The sequence below is a fragment of the Phocoena sinus genome, chromosome 8, assembly GCF_008692025.1.
Source record: "Phocoena sinus isolate mPhoSin1 chromosome 8, mPhoSin1.pri, whole genome shotgun sequence".
NCBI classification, from domain to species: Eukaryota; Metazoa; Chordata; class Mammalia; order Artiodactyla; family Phocoenidae; genus Phocoena; species Phocoena sinus.
This window is the reverse complement of record NC_045770.1, coordinates 101,656,852-101,676,646: the sequence shown is the minus strand read 5'-3', so window position 1 is coordinate 101,676,646 and position 19,795 is coordinate 101,656,852. Positions and strand designations below refer to the sequence as shown.

Below are 19,795 nucleotides of genomic sequence, written 5' to 3'. Positions count from 1 at the left end.
GGTGTGGAGAAAAGGGAATCCTCTTGAACTGTTGGTGGGAATGTAAATTGATACAGCCACTATGGAGAACAGTATAGAGTTTCCTTTAAAAACTACAAATAGAACTACCATACGACCCAGCAATCCCACTACTGGGCATATACCCTGAGAAGACCATAATTCAAAAAGAGTCATGTACCAAAATGTTCACTGCAGCTCTATTTACAATAGCCAGGACATGGAAGTAACCTAACTGTCCATCATCAGATGAATGGATAAGGAAGATGTGGCACATATATACAATGGAATATTACTCAGCCATAAAAATAAATGAAATTGAGATATTTGTAGTGAGGTGGATGGACCTAGAATCTGTCATACAGAGTGAATTAAGTCAGAAAGAGAAAAACAAATACCGTATGCTAACACATATATATACGGAATCTAAGAAAAAAAATGGGCAGAAGAACCTAGGGGCAAGACAGGAATAAAGATGCAGACCTACTAGAGAATTGACTTGAGGATACGGGGAGGGGGAAGGGTAAGCTGGGACAAAGTGAGAGAGTGGCATGAACCTATATACACCACCAAATGTAAAACAAATAGCTAGTGGGAAGCAGCCACATAGCACAGGGAGATCAGCTCGGTGCTTTGTGACCACCTAGAGGGGTGGGATAGGTAGAGTGGGAGGGAGGGAGATGCAAGAGGGAAGAGATATGGGGACATATGTATATGTATAACTGACTCACTTTGTTATAAAGCAGAAAGTGAACACACCATTGTAAAGCAATTATACTCCAATAAAGATGTTAAAAAAAAAAAGAAGATATACAGATTGCCAACAAACACATGAAAGGATACTCAACATCACTAATCATTAGAGAAATGCAAATCAAAACTACAATGATGTATCACCTCACACCAGTCAGGTGTGAGGCCAACATCAAAAAATCTACAAACAATGCTGGAGAAGGTGTGGAGACAAGGGAACCCTCTTGCACTGTTGGTGGGAATGTAAATTGATACAGCCACTATGGAAAACAGTATGGAGGTTCCTTAAAAAACTAAAAATAAAAAAAATTTTTTAAATAAACTAAAAATAAAACTACCATATGATCCAGCAATCCCACTATTGGGGATACACTATGAGAAAACCATAATTCAGTGAGTCATGTACCACAATGTTCATTGCAGCACTATTTACAGTAGCCAGGACATGGAAGCAACCTAAGTGTCCATTGACAGATGAATGGATAAATGGGATGTGGCACATATATACAATGGAATGTTACTCAGCCATCAAAAGAAATGAAAATGAGTTATTTGTAGTGATGTGGATGGACCTAGAATCTGTCATACAGAGTGAAGTAAATCAGAAAGAGAAAAACAAATACCGTAGGCTAACACATATATTTGGAATCTAAAAAAACCAAATGGTTCTGAAGAACCTGGGGCCAGGACAGGAATAAAGACGGAGATGTAGAGAATGAACTTGAGGTCATGGTGAGGGGGAGGGGTAAACTGGGAAGAAGTGACAGAGTAGCTTGACATATATACACTATCAAATGTTAAACAGATAGCTAGTCGGAAGCAGCTGCATAACACAGGGAGATCAGCTCAGTGCTTTGTGTCCACCTAAAGGGGTGGGATAGGGAGGGTGGGAGGAAGACGAAGAGGGAGGGGATTTGGGGATATATGTATATGTATAGCTGATTCACTTTTTTATACAGCAGAAACTAACGCAACAATGTAAAGCAATTATAGTTCAATAAAGATGTTTTAAAAAAAGAAAGCTCTCAAATAACTTTAATTTACACCTGAAGGAACTGGCAAAGAGGAGAAACTAAGCCCAATGTTAGCAGAAGAAAAGAAATAACTAATAGCAGTTCAGAAATAAATAAAATAGAAACTAGGAAAACAATAGAAACCATCAACAAAACCAAGTCGCGATTTTTTGAAAAAGCAAACAAAATTGAGAAACTTATTTGACTAAGAAAATGAGAGAATATTTAAATTAAAAATTTTTAAATGAAAGCAGATAGATTACAGCTGATACTACAGAGATACAAAGAGGCTACTGCAGATATTTATAAGTGACAACGTGTATAACCTAGAATAAAGGGGAAAATTTCTAGAAACATACAATCTACCAAGACAGAAACATTAGCAAGTTCAGTATCTGAACACACCAATAATGATGAAAGATATTGAATCACTAATCAAAACCTCACCCATCCTCAAAAGAAAATATCCAAAATATTTAAACAACATATATAACTCAATATCAAGAAAAGTAAACAACCCTACATAAAAATGGGCAGAAGAACTGATTAGACATTTTTCCAAATACAAAAACAGATGACCAACTGGCACATGAAAAGATACTCAACACTAGGAATCATCAGATAATGCAAATCCAAATCACAATGAGATATCACTTCAAAGCTATCAAATACTTATCGTGAAACAGACCACAAACAACAACTCTTGGTGAAAATACGGAGAAAAGGGAACTTTTATACATTGTTGGTGGGAATGTGAATTGGTGCAGAAACTATGTAAAACAGTATGGAGTTTCCTCAAAAAACTAGAAATAGACTACTGTATGATCCAGCAATACCACTTCTGGATACATATCTGAAAAGAAAAAATACACCATTCAAAAAGATAAGTGCATACAAATGTTCATAGCAGCATTATTTACAATAGAAAAGATATGGAAGCAACCTAAGTGTCCATCAACAGACGAATGAATGAAGAAGATATTATATATATTTATATATATATACACATATATCTACATACAATGGAATATTACTCAATGATAAAAAAGAAGGAGGGGCTTCCCTGGTGGCACAGTGGTAGAGAGTCTGCCTGCCGATGCAGGGGACACGGGTTCGTGCCCCAGTCCGGGAGGATCCCACATGTCGCTGAGCAGCTGGGCCCGTGAGCCATGGCCGCTGAGCCTGCGCATCTGGAGCCTGTGCTCCGCAACGGGAGAGGCCACAACAGTGAGAGGTCTGCATACCGCAAAAAAAAAAAAGAAGGAAATTCTAAAATTTGCAACACCATGGATGGGCCTACAGAGTATTATGCTTAGAGAAAAAAGTCAGACAGAAAAAGACAAATACTCTGTGCTTTCATTTATATGTGGAATCTAAAAAATAATACAAATGAATTATGTAATTATACAGAAACAGACTCACAAACTAGTGGTTACCAATGGGGAAAGGGAAGGGCGGGGGAGGCAAGATAGGGGATGAGATTAAGAGACATAAACTACTATGAATAAAATAGATAAGCCACAAGGATAAATTGTAGAGCACAGGTAAATGTAGCTGTTAATTTGTAATAACTTTAAATGGAATATAATCTATAAAAATATTGAATCACAATGTTATGTACTTGAAACTAATACAATACTATAAATTGACTATATTTAAATTTTTTAAAAAGACCTGATAATTTCACAGATGAATTCTTACAAATATTTGAAGAATAAACACCAACTCTTCTCAAACATTTCCAAAACACTAAAGAGGAGAATACAGTCTCAAACTCATTTTATTTATTTATTTATTTATTTAATATCTTTATTGAAGTATAATTGCTGTACAATGTTGTGTTAGTTTCTGCTGTACAACAAAGTGAATCAGCTATATGTATACATATATCCCCCATCCCTTCCCTCTTGAGCCTCCCTCCCACCCTCCCTATCCCACCCCTCTATGTCATCACCAAGCACCAAGCTGACCTCCCTGTGCTATGAGGCTGCTTCCCACTAGCTGTCTATTTTACATTTGGTAGTGTATATATGTCAGTGCCACTCTCTCACTTCGTCCCAGCTTCCCCTTCCCCCTGTGTCCTCAAGTCCGTTCTCTACGTCTGCGTCTTTATTCCTGCCCTGCCACTAGGTTCATCAGTACCATTTTTTTAGTTTCCATACATGTGTGCTAGCATACATTTTCCTGTTGTTTTTCTGACTTACTTTACTGTGTATGACAGACTCTAGGTCCATCCACCTTACAAATAACTCAATTTCGTTCCTTTTCATGGCTGAGTAATATTTCATTGTATATATGTGCCACATATTCTTCATCCATTCATCTGTCAATGGACATTTAGGTTGCTGCCATGTCCTGGCTATTGTAAATAGTGCTTCAATGAACTTTGTGGTACATGTATCTTTTTGAATTATGGTCAAACTCATTTTAGAAGACCACCATTTTCAAGATATCAAAATCAGATAAGGACACAACAAGAAAACTACAGTCCAACATCTCTGATGAATATAGATGCAAAAAATTTCTCATCAAAATAATAGCAAACCAAATTTAACAGCACATTAAAAGGGTCATACAATATGATGAAGTGTGATTCATTCCTAAGATGCAAGGAGTTCAACATATGGAAATCAATATACGTGATACACTATATTAATGGAATGAAAGTTAAAAATCATATGATCATTTCAAAAGATAAAGAAAAATCCATTTATATAATACAATATCCTTTCATGATAAAAATGCTCAATTAATTGGGTGTAGAAGGAACATACCTCAACACAATAAAAGTGATATATGACAAGCCTTCAGATAACATCGTACTCAGTAGTAACAATTTGCAAGATTTTCCTCTAAGTTCAAGGGAATAAAGGGAGCCCACTCACACCACTCTTATCAGCATAATCCTGGAAGTCCTAATCAGAGCTATCAGACAAGAAAAAGAAGTAAAATATATTCAAATGGGAAAGAAGGAATTATATTCTTTTTGTTACAGATGATATGAACTTGTATATAGAAAACCCGGAAGACTCAACCAAAAACTTTGTTAGAACTTATCTACAAATTCAGTACAGTTGCAGGAAACAAAATCAAACACATTTCTATATACCAACAATGAAATATCTGAAAACGGTAATAAAAGAAACAATCCCATTTACTATAGCATCAGAAACAATAAAATGATTAAGGAGATGAAAGATCTGGACACTGAAAAAAACAAGATGATGAAAGAAATTGAAGTGGACAAAAATAAATGGAAAGAACTCATGTTCATGGATGAGAAAAATTAATATTTTTAAAATGTTCACACTACCCAGAGCCATCTATAGATTCAGTGCAATATCTATCAAAATTCCAGTGGCATCTTTCACAGAAACAGAAAAAAACTGTCCAAAAATTTATATGAAATCACAAATGAACCCAAATAGTCAAAGCAATCCTGACAAAGAAGATCCAAGCTAGAAGCAGAACACTGTCTATTTCAAGCTATATTACAAAGCTATAATAATCAAAAGAGTATGGTACTGGCATATAAAGAGACAGATAAACCAATAGAACAGAATCATGATTCGAGAGGTGACACATTCAGAGTCCACAATTTTCAGCCGTAAGATTAAACGACGTTAGGCTTACAGATGACAAGGGGTACTTTAAGCCTCCCATTTCCCCTATGGGAGACTTGAGTATGTGGCAGCCATTGCTGGTCCTCTTACTTTTGGATGACCCCTGCCAGGCACAGGATAACCCAAACTTCTGACTCCAAAAATTATGACTCCTGAGTTCTATAGATTAGTTACCTTATATTGTTGAAAGTATGACCTCTAATGAGGCTTTTTTTCTCTTACAAAATTAAACATACAGGTTATAGCCACAATTATTTCTAATTCAACTTCAGTACCATCTCACTGAGCACATAAATTTTATAGAAATCAATACTAATTACAGTGGGTAACCATGATATGAGGACTAATGTGAGAACCCACAAACATTTAGCTCACTGAATCCTTGGGAAAGGCCTACAATGCTGTTTCTTCAAACAGGCAGAACCTTCCTCTCACTTCCCATTGGTAACTCCTTCTCACCTTTATAAATGAAGTTTATGGTAACTCACCTCAAACTACTATTCTGAAATGCACCTAGATCTCATGAAGAGGTCATTTCTGTGTCCAGTACAGAGAGCTCTGTGGCAACAAAATGACATTCATCACAATGATTCTAATTCTGCATTTCCATCTATAGTTCCCTTGGAACCAAGGCAACCCACAACAGTATAAATTGTATATTGGTACTCAATAAAGAATCTTTATGAAGCAATTAATCATAAACTGTGAGAACACCACAGAGGAATGGCAGCAGTGATCTGGAGACACTCACCTGTCTGAGAGATGGCCATATATGAGGCCCCCCACCAGCATTCCAGCCATGAATAGGGATTGAACCACTGGTTTCTGTGACTGATGATCACATACGAGGTCCCACTGGAAGAGAAGGAAACCAGCACAGAGAAGCTTCACAGCATCTTTTACCATTCGATGCGCACTCACTCCAATAGCCCTCAGTGAACACGCCCTCTGGTTTCCTTTACTACATCTACTCATCTGTGTCATTCATGTCTCAGCTTAAGCATGGCTTTCGCTAGATCCTCAGCTCACTCTCCCAGGTTATACCAGGGACAATCTTCATATTGACTGAGCACTGCATACCTCAGTGGTTCTCAATCTTTGTCACACATTGGAAAAATTAAGGTTTGTTTATTTTTTTTAATCACTGATGCCTGGATCACACCTATAGTGAAATACATTCTGATTTGTTTCTCTGACAATTAGTCAGGAAATGGAATTTTTTTAAGTTAATACAAATATTTCCAATTGCAACTAGACTGAGAACGAGTGACCAAGAATAATTTTTCAGGGCTTCCCTGGTGGCGCAGCGGTTGGGAGTCCGCCTGCCGATGCAGGGGACGCGGGTTCGTGCCCCGGTCCGGGAGGATCCCTCATGCCACGGAGAGGCTGGGCCCGTGAGCCATGGCTGCTGGGCCTGTGCGTCCAGAGCCTGTGCTCCGCAACGGGAGAGGCCACAACAGTGAGAGGCCCGCGTACCACAAGAAAAAAAGAAAGAATAATTTTTCACACATTATATCAAGTATGTCCTTGTCTAAACATCAATCTTCACATTAAATTTTAAGCTTTGTGATAGTAAAATTCATAACCAGTTTGTTGATTTCATCATCCTCAGTTGTAATGTGAGTGTTTGCACTTAAAAAGATAAACAATCACTGAAAGAATAAAAGAGAGCTGGTTATACCAGCTACTCAGCAACTGAACGGTTGAACTGTGTTTATTTTATGCTATTCTAAACACCCACACCATGTACTCAGAAGAGGTAGATGGGGCCTTTACCTCAGTCACGATGGTGGAGGAGAAGGAGCTTCGGTCATATACCCAGCCGTCCACACAGGGCTCCGTGTCCAGGTCAGTCATGTTGGGGAAGGTCCCGTTCAGTTGAAGGAGCTGCCACTGGGGGAGGAGGAAGCGATGACATTTCTCTGGTTTCAAGTTAGAATCCAATGGGATGAAGATTCTCAGGAGGACATCAGGGCTGAAGATCCCAGTGTCATTATCAGAGACAGTGTCATTATCAAGGATGGGGACCCAGCAGCGATGACCAGGAATGGCTGCAGTGAAGTTTTCCAGCAGTATGTGACAGGCTGCTATCATGACCGGAGGAAGAACGAAAACCATCTGAAGGATCTGGAATTTTCCCAGGCCACCAACTTCATTCAGAAGCTCCTCAAAAGCCATTGTGAAGAGGCAATTTTCAAGAAAACTCACAATGAATTTGCAGAGGTAAGTTCAAAGGGAGAAAACTGTTTCCTTTCATTAACTCACACTAAATCTATGTGACCTCACATCAGTTTCTCATCAGTGCTTCTCGTCACTTCGCTACTGCACCAGAACATTGGAAGCAGTTTCCCCAATCTGTCTGGAACCACGAGGTATTAGTTTTTTAAGTAAAGTCATAGAGAAAATTATTTACCAAAGATACTTCTATCTGATGAACATTAAATCTGTTTAAAGGTTTACTCACTTAACGTGCTTCTTCTCAGTGATTCTGTAAAATCAACATTGGACTTTGGCATGTACATGGTCGCTAAATAATCTAAAATATGCCTGCTACAGTCTTTAGTCATTTCCAGAAAATGGAATTTGAGAGACCCAGAAGTGAATGCTTTATGATTTTTCTGGGGAAAGAACAGAAAGCAAGTGTTTTTCTTGTTTATACTGACTTTAAGTTACAATAATTAACAAAATATAATCCTTTGTTTCTAATTAAAGCATAGTGGGATATGGTGCGATTACTACCTTTTAGCAACTGATACGTGCTTCAGTTTCAGTCACACCCAGAACTCAAAATAATTTTAAATTCCTTCAAATAAAGACAGTGGAGAAAGAGAGGTGAGCTCACCTAAGGATTTATCTTCTGAGGTTTTCCCTTACAGAATATATTAAGGATCTTTTATGCGTTACTGGTCAGAATCCTGATGAATTGGTCACTATCAAGATGCTCCTGGCCTCTTTACGTCTAGTAATGCTTCTCGATTTCCAGTATGTATTTTACTTATATTAATATAACATTCCAGGTTTCTTATACTTACAATTTACATGCTACAACTTCCAGTCTGGTATACTTTTAATTGAAGTGTTTATTGGTATTATTGAAGATTCACACGCAGTAGCAAGAAAAAATATAATGAGAATCTGCGTGCACTTCACTCGGTTTCCCCCAACAATAATATTTATAAAACTATAGTATAATAATCACAGCGAAGATATTGAGAGTGACACAGTCTACTGATCTTCTTCAGATTTCCCCAGTCAGGTTTTCCTGTACTTGTGTTTGTGTGTGCATGTAATTAGAACTGTATAGTGTTATCACCCGTAGCTTCCTGTGCCCACCGCCATAGCCCAGATACTAAATAATTCCCTCTCCACAGGAAATCCTGTTTTAGTACTCTTATAAATGTACCAGCAACCCTTGCTCCTGTCATTCCCTTTCCTACCTTTGGCATCTAGTGATCTGTTTTCCATTATTTAAAAGTTGTTATATAGAGGGGAGGGATCGAAAGGGTGCAGTGGGAGGATGTGGAGCTCACCAATCCTTACACACGTGAAAAATACATCAACATGTGGAATAATTCTCACTGAATACTGAATGCAAATTGTCAGAAGAACCCTTAAACAAACAAAGCTTCAAGAAAGATTTCCACATAACAGAGGAGGACAGAAAAAAATGCCTATGGTCAGGATCCCAGCCCTGGAAAGGGATCTTCAAGTAAGAGAGAAATTTTGCAGGGGCAGACCCTCACCCTGAGGAGCTATCTGGTTGAGTCACAGCCTGGACATCCCAATCTGGGTTCCTGCGTGGAGACAAGACCTCTTGGTGGCTGGGAGAACCTCTGGGACAGATAGATGAGCTGGAGGAGCCTTGACCCTACACACAAGGAGATCACACATTTTGGCTCCAATAATCAGGGTGGACAGAACTTTGAACTGGCAGCTACCGCCTTGCTGCACTCCCCAATCTGAGGGGGCAAACATCCCACCCCCACTCACTCCACAGCACATCTTACTGCTGCATCTGGGGCAGAGAGGTCCTGGGAGAATACTGCCAGTGAGGCAGCCCATATACCTGACAGAAGTGCAGCCACCTCAATTCCTGCAGCCATAGCACCCTGACCCCAAGCCCCAGTCTAGTGAACGTGCCAGCCTGGCCACTCCACACCACAGCCTTGCACTAGATCTGGGATGAACACATCAGGGAAAAGGATGGGGTGCATCTGAGTGGAGCTGTGGACACCAACACAGGCAGCGCTTCAGTTCTCTGTGAGCACACGGACCTCTATTGCTTCCATACTCCCCTCTTTTTGGGCAGGGCATGCACTCAAGGGGAAAGAAACCAGATGGAACCTGACTTTCAGAGCTTCTACTCCAAAAACTGGGGACCAGACCTGCCCATGAGAGCATGGTGATAGGCATGGAGCAGAGAGGAATTCCTGCCTCACTCTGGACTGGCGTTAGATCCCCCAAAACCAACCGCACCAACCTGAGAGAAGACATGGCTAGCATCTATTACAAACCAGCCTTTGAACCAAAGATATTGGACACACAGGGTCTACACCAGTATGCTCCCATCTAAAACACCTCTTCAACAGCACAATATATAACTGTTTCCCCTAAATTCATAGAGAGAGAGAAAGTTAAGTAAAATGAAAATTCAGAGGAACTACTCCTAATTAAAAGAACATGAGAGATCCTCTGAAAGAAAAAATAACAAAGCAGACCTCACCAGTCTATTACAACCTAGTTCTAAAAGGAGGTAATAAAGATGCTAAAGGAATTAAGAAAATATATCAGTAGAAACACAGATCACTGTAACAAGGGACTAGAAACTATATAATAACACTTATCTGTTATTACAGAATATTGAATATAGTTCCCGGTGCTATAGAGTAGGTCCTTGTTTGTTATCTATTTCATATATAGTAGTGTGTATATGTTAATCCCAACCTCCTAATTTATCTCTCCCCCCACCCCCTTTCCCCTTTGGTAACCATAAGTTTGTGTTCTATGTCTGTGAGTCTCTTTCCATTTTGGAAATAAGTTCATTTGTATCTCTTTTTTTAGATTACACATATAAACGATGTCATATGATATTTATCTTTCTCTGTCCAGTTTACTGCACTTAGTATGACAATTTCTAGGTCCATCCATTTTGCTGCAAATGGTATTATTTCATTCTTTTTTATGGTTGAGTAATATTCCATTAAATATATGTTTATATACATGCATATATATATATATGTTTATACACATACATATCCTTTCATATGTTGATGGACATTTGCTTCCATGTCTTGCCTATTGTAAATAGTACTGCTATTTACATGGGGTGCATGTATTTTTTCAAATTATGATTTTCTCCAGATATATGCCCAGGAGTGGGATCGCAGGATAATATCGTAGCTCTATATTAGTTCCTTGCAGAACCTCCATACTGTTCTCCATAGTGGCTGTACTAATTTACAATCCCACCCACAGTGTAGGAGGGTTTCTTTTTCTCAACATTTGCTACTTGTAGGCTTTTTTGATGATGGCCATTCTGAATGGTGTGAGGTGATACCTCATTGTACTTTTGATTTGCAGTTCTCTAATAATTATCGATGTGGAGCATCTCTTCATGTGCCTTTTGGCCATCTGTATGTCTTCTTTGGAGAAATGTCCATTTAGATCATGTGCTCATTCTTTTGATTGGGTTGTTTGTTTTTTGATATTGAGCTATATGTGTTGTTTGTATATTTTGGAGATTAATCCCTTGTTGGCTGCATAATTTGCAAAAATTTTCTCCCACTATGTATGTTGTCTTTTTATTTTGTTTATGGTTTCCTTTGCTGTGCAAAACCTTTTAAGTTTAATTTGGTCCCATTTGTTTATTTTTGTTTTTAAATCCATTACTCTAGGAGGTGGACCCAAAAAGATATTGCAACAATTTATGTCAAAGGGTGTCCTACCTATATTTTCCTCTAGGAGTTTTGTGGTATCCTGTTTTACATTTAGGTCTTCAATCCATTTTGAGTTTACTTTTGTGTATGGTGTTAGAGAATGTTCTAATTTCATTCTTTTACATGTAACTGTCCAGTTTTCCCAGCACCACTTATTGAAGAGATTGTCTTTCCACCATTGTATAGTCTTGCCTCCTTTGTCTTAGATTAATTGACCATAGGTGCGTGGGTTTATCTCTGGGCTTTCTATCCTGTTCCATTGATCTATATTTCTGTTTTGGTGTGCATGCCATACTGTTTTGATTGCTGTATCTTTGTAGTATAGTCTGAAGTCAGGAAGCCTGATTCCTCCAGCTCTGTTTTTCTTTCTCAAGATTGCTTTGGTTGTTGGTGGTCTCTTGTGTTTCCATATAAATTTTAAAATATTTTGTTCTTGTTCTGTGAAAAATGCCATTGGTAGTTTGATAAGTATTGCATTGAGTCTGTAGGTTGCTTTGGGTAGTATAGTCATTCTGACAATATTGATTCTTTCGATCCAAGAACACCATATATCTTTCCATCTGTTTGTGTCATCTTTGATTTCCTTCATCAGTGTCTTATAGTTTTCAGAGTACAGGTCTTTTGCCTCCTTAGGTGGGTTTATTCCTAGGTATTTTATTCTTTTTGATGTGATGGTAAATGGGATTGTTTCCTTAATTTCTAATCTTTCATAGTTAGTGTATAAAAATGCAACAGATTTCTCTGCATTAATTTTGTATCCTGCTGCATTACCGAATTCATTGATGAGCTCTAGTGGTTTTATGGTACATCTTTAGGATTGTCTATGTATAGTATCATGTCATTTGCAAATAGTGACAGTTTTACTTCTTCTTTTCCAGTCTGAATCCCTTTTATTTCTTTTCCTTCTCTGATTGCTATGGTTAGGACTTCCAAAACTATGTTGAATAATATTGGCAAGAGTGGACATCCTTTTCTTGTTCCTGATCATAAAGGTAATGCTTTCAGCTTTTCACCATTGAGTATGATATTAGCTGTGGGTTTGTCATATACGGCCTTTATTATGTTGAGGTTGCTTCTCTCTATGCCCACTTTCTAGAGAGTTTTTTTATCATAAACAGATGTTGAATTTTATCAAGAGCTTTTTCTGCCTCTATTGAGATGATCATATGGCTTTTATTCTTCAGTTTGTTAATGTAGAGTATCACACTGATTGATTTGTTGATATTGAAAACTCCTTGCATCCCTAGGATAAATCCCACTAGATTATGGTGTTTGATCCTTATATTGTATTGTTGAATTTGATTTGCTAGTATTTTGTGGAGGATTTGTATATCTATATTAATCAGTGATATCCGCCTGTCATTTCCTTTTTTTTGTGGTATCTTTGTCTGATTTTGGTATCAGGGTGATGGGGACCTCACAGAATGAGTTTAAAAGTGTTCCTTCCCCTGCAATTTTTAAAACTGATTTCAGAAGGATAGGTGTTAATTCTTCTCCAAATGTTTGATAGAATTCACCTGCCAGCTTGTCCTGGACTTTTGTTTATTGGGAGTTTTAAAATCACAGATTCAATTTCAATACTTGTAATTTGCCTATTCATATTTTCTATTTCTTCCTAGTTCTGTCTTGGGAGAGTGTACCTTTCTAAAAATTGGTCCATTTCTTCTAGGTTTTCCATTCTATTGGCATGTGGTTGCCTGTAGTACTCTGTTATGGTCTTTTGTATTTCTGTGGTGTCTGTTGTAAGTTCTCATTTTTCATTTCTAATTTTACTGATTTGGGCTGTCTTTCTTTTTTTTCTTGATGTGTCTGGCTAAAGGTTTTTCAATTTTGTTTATCTTTTCAAAGAACCAGCTTTTGGTTTCATTGATCTTTTCTATTGTTTTCTTAGTCTTTCATTTATTTCTGCTCTGATTTTTATGATTTCTTTCCTTCTACTAACACTGGGTTTTGTTTTCATTTCTCTATTTGCTTTAGGTGTAAGGTTAGGATGGTTATTTGAGATTTTTCTTTTTTCCTAAGGTAAACTTGTATCACTATAAAGTTCCCTCTTAGAACTGCTTTTGCTGTGTCCCATAGGTGGCAGATTGTCATGTTTTTGTTTTCATTCGTCTCTAGGTATTTTTTAATTTCCTCTTTGATTTCCAAGTGACCCATTTGTTGTTTAGTAGCATATTGTTTAGGCTACATGTGTTTGTGTTTTTCACAATTTTTTTCTTGTAGTTGACTCCTAACCTCATAGCCTTGTGGTTGGAGAAGTTGCTTAATATGATTTCAATTTTCTTAAATTTACCAAGACTTCCTTTGTGGCCCAGCATGTGACCAATTCTGAAGAATGTTCTATTTGCACTTGAAAAGAATGTGTATTCTGCTGCTTTTGGATGGAATGCTCTATAAATATCAAGTCTATCTGGTCTAATGTGTCACTTAAGGCCTGTTTCCTTATTGATTTTTTGTTTTTTGTCTAGATGAACTTCCATTGATGTAAGTGGGGTGTTAAAGTCCCCCACTATTATTGTGTTACTGTCAATGTCTCCTTTTATGACTGTTTGTGTTTGCCTTATATATTGAGGTGCTCCTATGTTGGGTGCATATATATTTACAATTGTTATATCCTCTTCTTGTACTGATCCCTTGATCATTTTGTCATGTCTTCCTTTGTCTTTAGTTTTAACAGTCTTCATTTTAAAGTCTATTTCGTCTGATATAAGTATTGCTACTCCACCTTACTTTTGATTTCCAATTGCATGGAATACCATTTTCCATCCCCTTACTTTCAGTCCGTTTGTGTCTCTAGATCTGAAGTGGGTCTCTTGTAGACAACATATATATGGGTCTTGTTTTGTATCCATTCAGCCAGACTATCTCTTTTATTTGGAGCATTTCATCTGTTTACATTTAAGGTAATTATCCATATATATATTCTTATTGTTGTTTTGTTACTTGTTTCAGATTTGTTTTTGTATGCCTTTTTTTCCCCTTTCCTCTTGTGTTCTCGTCTCTTGTGATTTGCTTGGATTCACTTTTCTTTTTTGCATGTATATTATGGATTTTTCGTTTGCAGTTACCATGAGGTTTTGATATAGCAGTCTATATGTATACAAGATTGTTTTACATTGCTGATCTCTTCATTTGAAATGCATTTCCAGTATCCTGCATTTGTACTCTCCTCCTCTCATGTTTACTGGTTTTGATATCATATTTGTGTGTGGATGATTGCCTACCTTTACTGTATGTTTGCCTTTATTGGTGAGCTTCCCCATTTTGTAATTTTCTTGTTTTGAACTGTGGCCTTTTGTATTTCACTTAGAGAAGTTCCTTTAGGATTTGTTGTAAAACTGGTCTGGTGGTACCGAATTCTCTTAGCTTTTGTTTATCTGTAAAGCTTTTGATTTCTCTGTCAAATCCGAATGAGAGTCATGCTGGGCAGAGTATTCTTGGTTGTAGTTTCTTCCCTTTCATTACTTTAACTAAATTGTGCAACTTCCTTCTGGCCTGCAGAGTTCCTGCTGAAAAATCAGCTGATAGTCTTATGAGTATTCTGTTGGGTGTTATTTGTTGCTTTTCCCTTATTGCTTTTAATATTTTCTCTTTGTCTTTCATTTTTGTCAGTTTAATTGCTATGTGTCTTGACGTGTTGCTCCTTGGGTTAATCCTGTATGGGACTCTGTGCTTTCTGGACTTGGGTGACTGTTTCTTTTCCCATGTTAGGGAAGTTTCCAGCTATTATCTCTTCAAATATTTTCTCAGGCCCTTCTCTCTCTCTTCTCCTTCTGTGACCCCTATAATTCTAATGTTGTTGTGTTTGACATTGTACCAGAGGTCTCTTAAACTATCCTCATTTCTTTTCAACTTTTTTCTTTATTCTGTTCTGTGGCAGTCTTTCCACCACTCCGTCTTCCAGCTCATTGATTTGGTCTTCTGCCTCATTTATTCTGTGATTGATTCCTTCTAGTGTATTCTAAATTTCAGTTATTGTATTCTTCATCTCTGGTTATTCTTTGTATTTTCTAACTCTTTGCTAAAAACTTCTTGTAACTTCTCACTCTTTGCATTCATTCTTTTCCTGAGTTCTTGGATCATCTTTGATCGTTATTCTGAACTCTTTCTCAGGTAGATTGCCTATCTGCACTTCACTTTGTTGTTCTTCTGGTGTTTTATCTTGTTCCTTCATCTGGAACATATCCTTTAGGCGTCTCATTTTGTTTAAAATTGTATTTGCATTTTGTGTATGTAGTAGCTTAGTTACATTTCTCGACTTGGAGAAGTGGCCCTCTCTAGCGGATGTCCTATATGTCCCAGGAGTACACTCCTTTCTCGTCAACCTAGGGCCAGGGACCAGCTGGCCCCAGGGTCATCTCTGACCTGTGTTTGCAAACTCAGTGCTATAGGCTGAAGGATTGTAGTTTTCTTGCTTCTGGTGTTTGCCTCCTGGTGGGTGAGACTGGTCTAGAGGCTTGTACAAGCTTCCTGGTGGGAGGGGCTGGTACCTACCCACTGGTGGGTGGAGCTGGGTCTTGGCCCTCTGGTGGACAGGGCTGTGTCAAGTGGCGTGTTTAGAAGTGGCTGTGGGCTCAGGAAGTCTTTAAGCAGCCTATTTGCTGATGGGTGAGGCCTTGTGCTGACCCTGTGATTTGTTTAGCCTGGGGCATTCCTGCACTGCTTTCTTTCAGGTTTCAAGGTGCATTTAGTCAAAGAGACCAGAGCCAGTATGCTTAGTCTATCATCCCCAGCATCAGAGCCTTCCTCCTTCCTCCTTTCTTAAGGAAAGCTCTGTACTATGAACTAGTAATACTTGTTTAATTTTTGTGCATATGGTGTATATATGAGTGTCTTTTTAAAAATTGTTTTCTGTAGATAAGTAAGTTCTATAATTAAATTTTTAAAAAAAGAAAAGCAAAAACTTGGACAAGATGGAGATGAACAAAACTCATAAAGTTTAGTAACCAGGGAAAGAGGGATGTTGAAGAGAGAACAGAGATATTCATAGAAGCCAAGTCTTTGAGTAGATGTGGGGAAATGAGATTCCTTTAAAAATGAAGTGTTTGGCTTTGTCAGGAGAAGGTCATGCTGTGCAAATGAAAAAATGCAGAGTTTGTGGGTAAAGATATGAGTAAAAATGAGGTCTCCTCTGTTATTTTTCCCCTTATCGAGATAACTAACTGGATGCCCATCAGGTAGTACACTTGTAGGAGAAGCAGTGTTGTAAGTCTGAGGAGAGAGGACTGGGTACATAAACTGGAAGACTGGTCCTGCTCTAAAGTTGGAGTTAAAACATCCTGCAAATATAGTAGAATTGTCAGGGAATTCCAAGGATTTACTTTGTAGTTACAGTCTCACATTTACTGGGAAAAGTGAGCAACCACATTCAGTGACTTGAGTCCAAAGTGCAAAATGGAGTGAAGTTACCTCAAACCACATACCTAAGTTCACTGAGTTGTGTAGGTGACACGTGGCAGTTTCAAGGAGCACAGATGGGATGGGATTGACATCTTTATCAGCAACCTCTTCCCCTGCCTGCACAACTCCATGCACTTCCCAGTCTCACAGAGAAGGGTCCTGTGTAGGGAAAGGCCAGTCTATTCAGAATTTTTTTTTCAGGGAGGAGGGATATTCAGGGAGCCTTTGGGTGATCCCTGGCCTTAGAGTAGATGTCCCCAGAGGGGCACCTTGGCAGGATAAGGAATGGGAGCTTGATTCAAGGGGGGGGGTCTGATGAGTGCCTAAGGAAGAGGGGTCAGGGTTAGGAGGGGCTGCTGAGCCTCCACAAGCTGAAATGAGTAGTTGTTGGAAGAAGTGGGTCTATGGCCAGCTTGGCCAGGACTTGCCATAAATTGGGTTCTGGAAGGTCCCAGCTTTAGATTCATAGAGGCAGGAAAGGGTGGTGAGATGGGCCTCCTGTAAGTCGCACAGCCCCATTATAGAAAACTACGACTTCTTTCCTCAAGGATAAGGAAAATGGCAAATATACACAAATAATCTTTTCTTTCCACTATGGAAAATAGTTCTTTCATTTTCTATCACTATAGAATTAAAAATTCTTCACAGAAAAAGTTGGAAATAAAATTTTACTCCACAAAAGATCTAGGCTGTATTAACACACATAGATACTAATGTTAATATTTTGGCTAAATATATAGAACTTTATTTCTGGCCATAAGAATAGTGTCCCATATAGGATAAATCCAAGGAGAAACACTCCAAGACACATATTAATCAAACTATCAAAACTCAAATACAAAGAAAAAATATTAAAGCAGCAAGGGAAAAACAACAAATAACCTACAAGGGAATCCCCATGAGGTTAACAGCTGACCTTTCAGCAGAAATTCTGCAAGCCAGAAGGGAGTAGCAGGACATAGTAAAATTGATGAAAGGGAAAAACCGACAACCAAGATTCTACCTAGCAAGGATCTGATTCAGATTCGATAGAGAAATTAAACCTTTACAGACAAGCGAAAGCTAAAAGAATTCAGCACCACCAAACCAACTTTACAAAAAATGCTAAAGGAACATCTCTAGGCAGGAAAAACAAGAGAAGGAAAAGACCAACAAAATAAACCCAAAACAATTAAGAAAATGGTAATAGGAACATATATATCAATAATTACTTTAAATGTAAAAGGATTAAGTGCTCCAATCAAAAGATATAAACTAGCTGGATGGATACAAAAACAAGACCCGTATATATGCTGTCTATAAGAGACTCACTTCACACCTAGGGGCACATTCAGACTGAAAATGAGGGGATGGAAAAAGATATTCCATGCAAAAGGAAATCAAAAGAAAGCTGGAGTAGCAATTCTCATATCAGACAAAATAGATTTTAAAGTAAAGAGTATTACAAGAGACAAAGAAGGACACTACATAATGATCAAGGGATCAATCCAAGAAGAAGATATAACAATTGTAAATATTTATGCACCCAACATAGGAGAACCTCAATACATAAGGCAAATGCTAACAGCCATAAAAGGGGAAATCGACAGTAACACAATCATAGTAGGGCATTTAAAGACCCCACTCTCACCAATGGACAGATCATCCAACATGAAAATAAATAAGGCAACACAAGTTTTAAATGATACATTAAACAAGATGAATTTAATTGATATTTATAGAACATTCCATCCAGAAACAACAGAGTACACTATTCGCAAATGCTCTCGCAACATTCTCCAGGATAGATCATATCAAGGGTCAGAAATCAAGCCTTTAAATTTAAGAAAATTGAAATCGCATCAAGTATGTTTTCCAACCAAAACGCTATGAGACTAGATATCAATTACAAGAAAAAAATCTGTAAAAACTACAAACACAAGGAGGCTAAACAATACACTATTTAACAACCAAGAGATCACTGAAGAAATCAAATAGTAAATTTTTAAAAACCTAGAAAAAAATGACAATGAAAACATGACGACCCAAAATCTATGGGATGAAGTAAAAGCAGTTCTAACAGGGAAGCTTATAGCAATACAATCCTACCTTAAGAAACAAGAAACATCACAAATAAACAACCTAACCTTACACCTAAAGCAACTAAAGAAAGAAGAACAAAAAAACCCCAAAGTTAGCAGAAGGAAACAAAACAGTAATATCAGATCAGAAAGAAATGAAAAAGAAATGAAAGAAGCAATAGCAAAGATCAATAAAACTAAAAGCTGGTTCTTTGAGAAGGTAAGTAAAATTGATAAACCATTAGCCAGACTCAACAAGAAAAAAAGGGAGAAGATTCGAACAAGAGAACTAGACGTGAAAAAGAAGAAGTAACAACTGACACTGCAGAAATACAAAGGATAATGAGAGATTACTACAAGCAAATATATGCCCATAATATGGGCAACCTGGAAGAAATGGATAAATTCTTAGAAAAGCACAACCTTCCAAGACTGAATCAGGAAGAAATAGAAAATATAAACAGACCAATCACAAGCACTGAAATTGAGACTGTGATTAAAAATCTTCCAACAAACAAAAGTCCAAGAGCAGACGGCTTCACGGGTGAATTCTATCAAACATTTGGAGAAGAGCTAACACCTATCCTTCTCAAACTCTTCCAAAATATAGCAGAGAGAGGAACACTCCCAAACCCATTCTATGAGGCCACCATCACCTTGATACAAAACCAGACAAAGATGTAACAAAGAAAGAAAACTACAGGCAATAACAATGATGAACATAGATGCAAAAGTCCTCAACAAAATACTAGCAAACAGAATCAAACAGCACATTAAAAGGATCATACACCATGATCAAGTGGGGTTTATCCCAGGAGTGCAAGGATTCTTCAATATACGTAAATCAATCAATGTGATACAGCATATTAACAAATTGAAGGAGAAAAACAACTTGATCATCAAAATAGATGCAGAAAAAGCTTTTGACAAAATTCAACACCGATTTATGATAAAAACCCTCCAGAAAGTAGCCAAAGAGGGAGGATACCTCAACATAACAAAGGCCATATATG

General features: G+C 37.8%; 1 protein-coding gene across 5 annotated transcripts in view; it reads right to left on the bottom strand.

Moving 5' to 3' along the window:
- The window catches only part of LOC116757935 (solute carrier family 22 member 10-like), a 40,821-nt gene extending 33,140 nt beyond the window's left edge, over positions 1-7,681 (bottom strand). For all 5 annotated transcript variants that reach the window (XM_032640440.1, XM_032640443.1, XM_032640441.1 and 2 more), the window contains exons 1-2: positions 7,163-7,681; positions 6,138-6,241 (exon numbers count right to left, since the gene is read on the bottom strand). In XM_032640440.1, coding sequence (XP_032496331.1) covers positions 6,138-6,241; positions 7,163-7,564 — 506 coding nt within the window. In that variant the 5' untranslated portion in view covers positions 7,565-7,681. The remainder of the gene's footprint in view (positions 1-6,137; positions 6,242-7,162) is intronic.
- Positions 7,682-19,795: the final 12,114 nt, after the last annotated feature.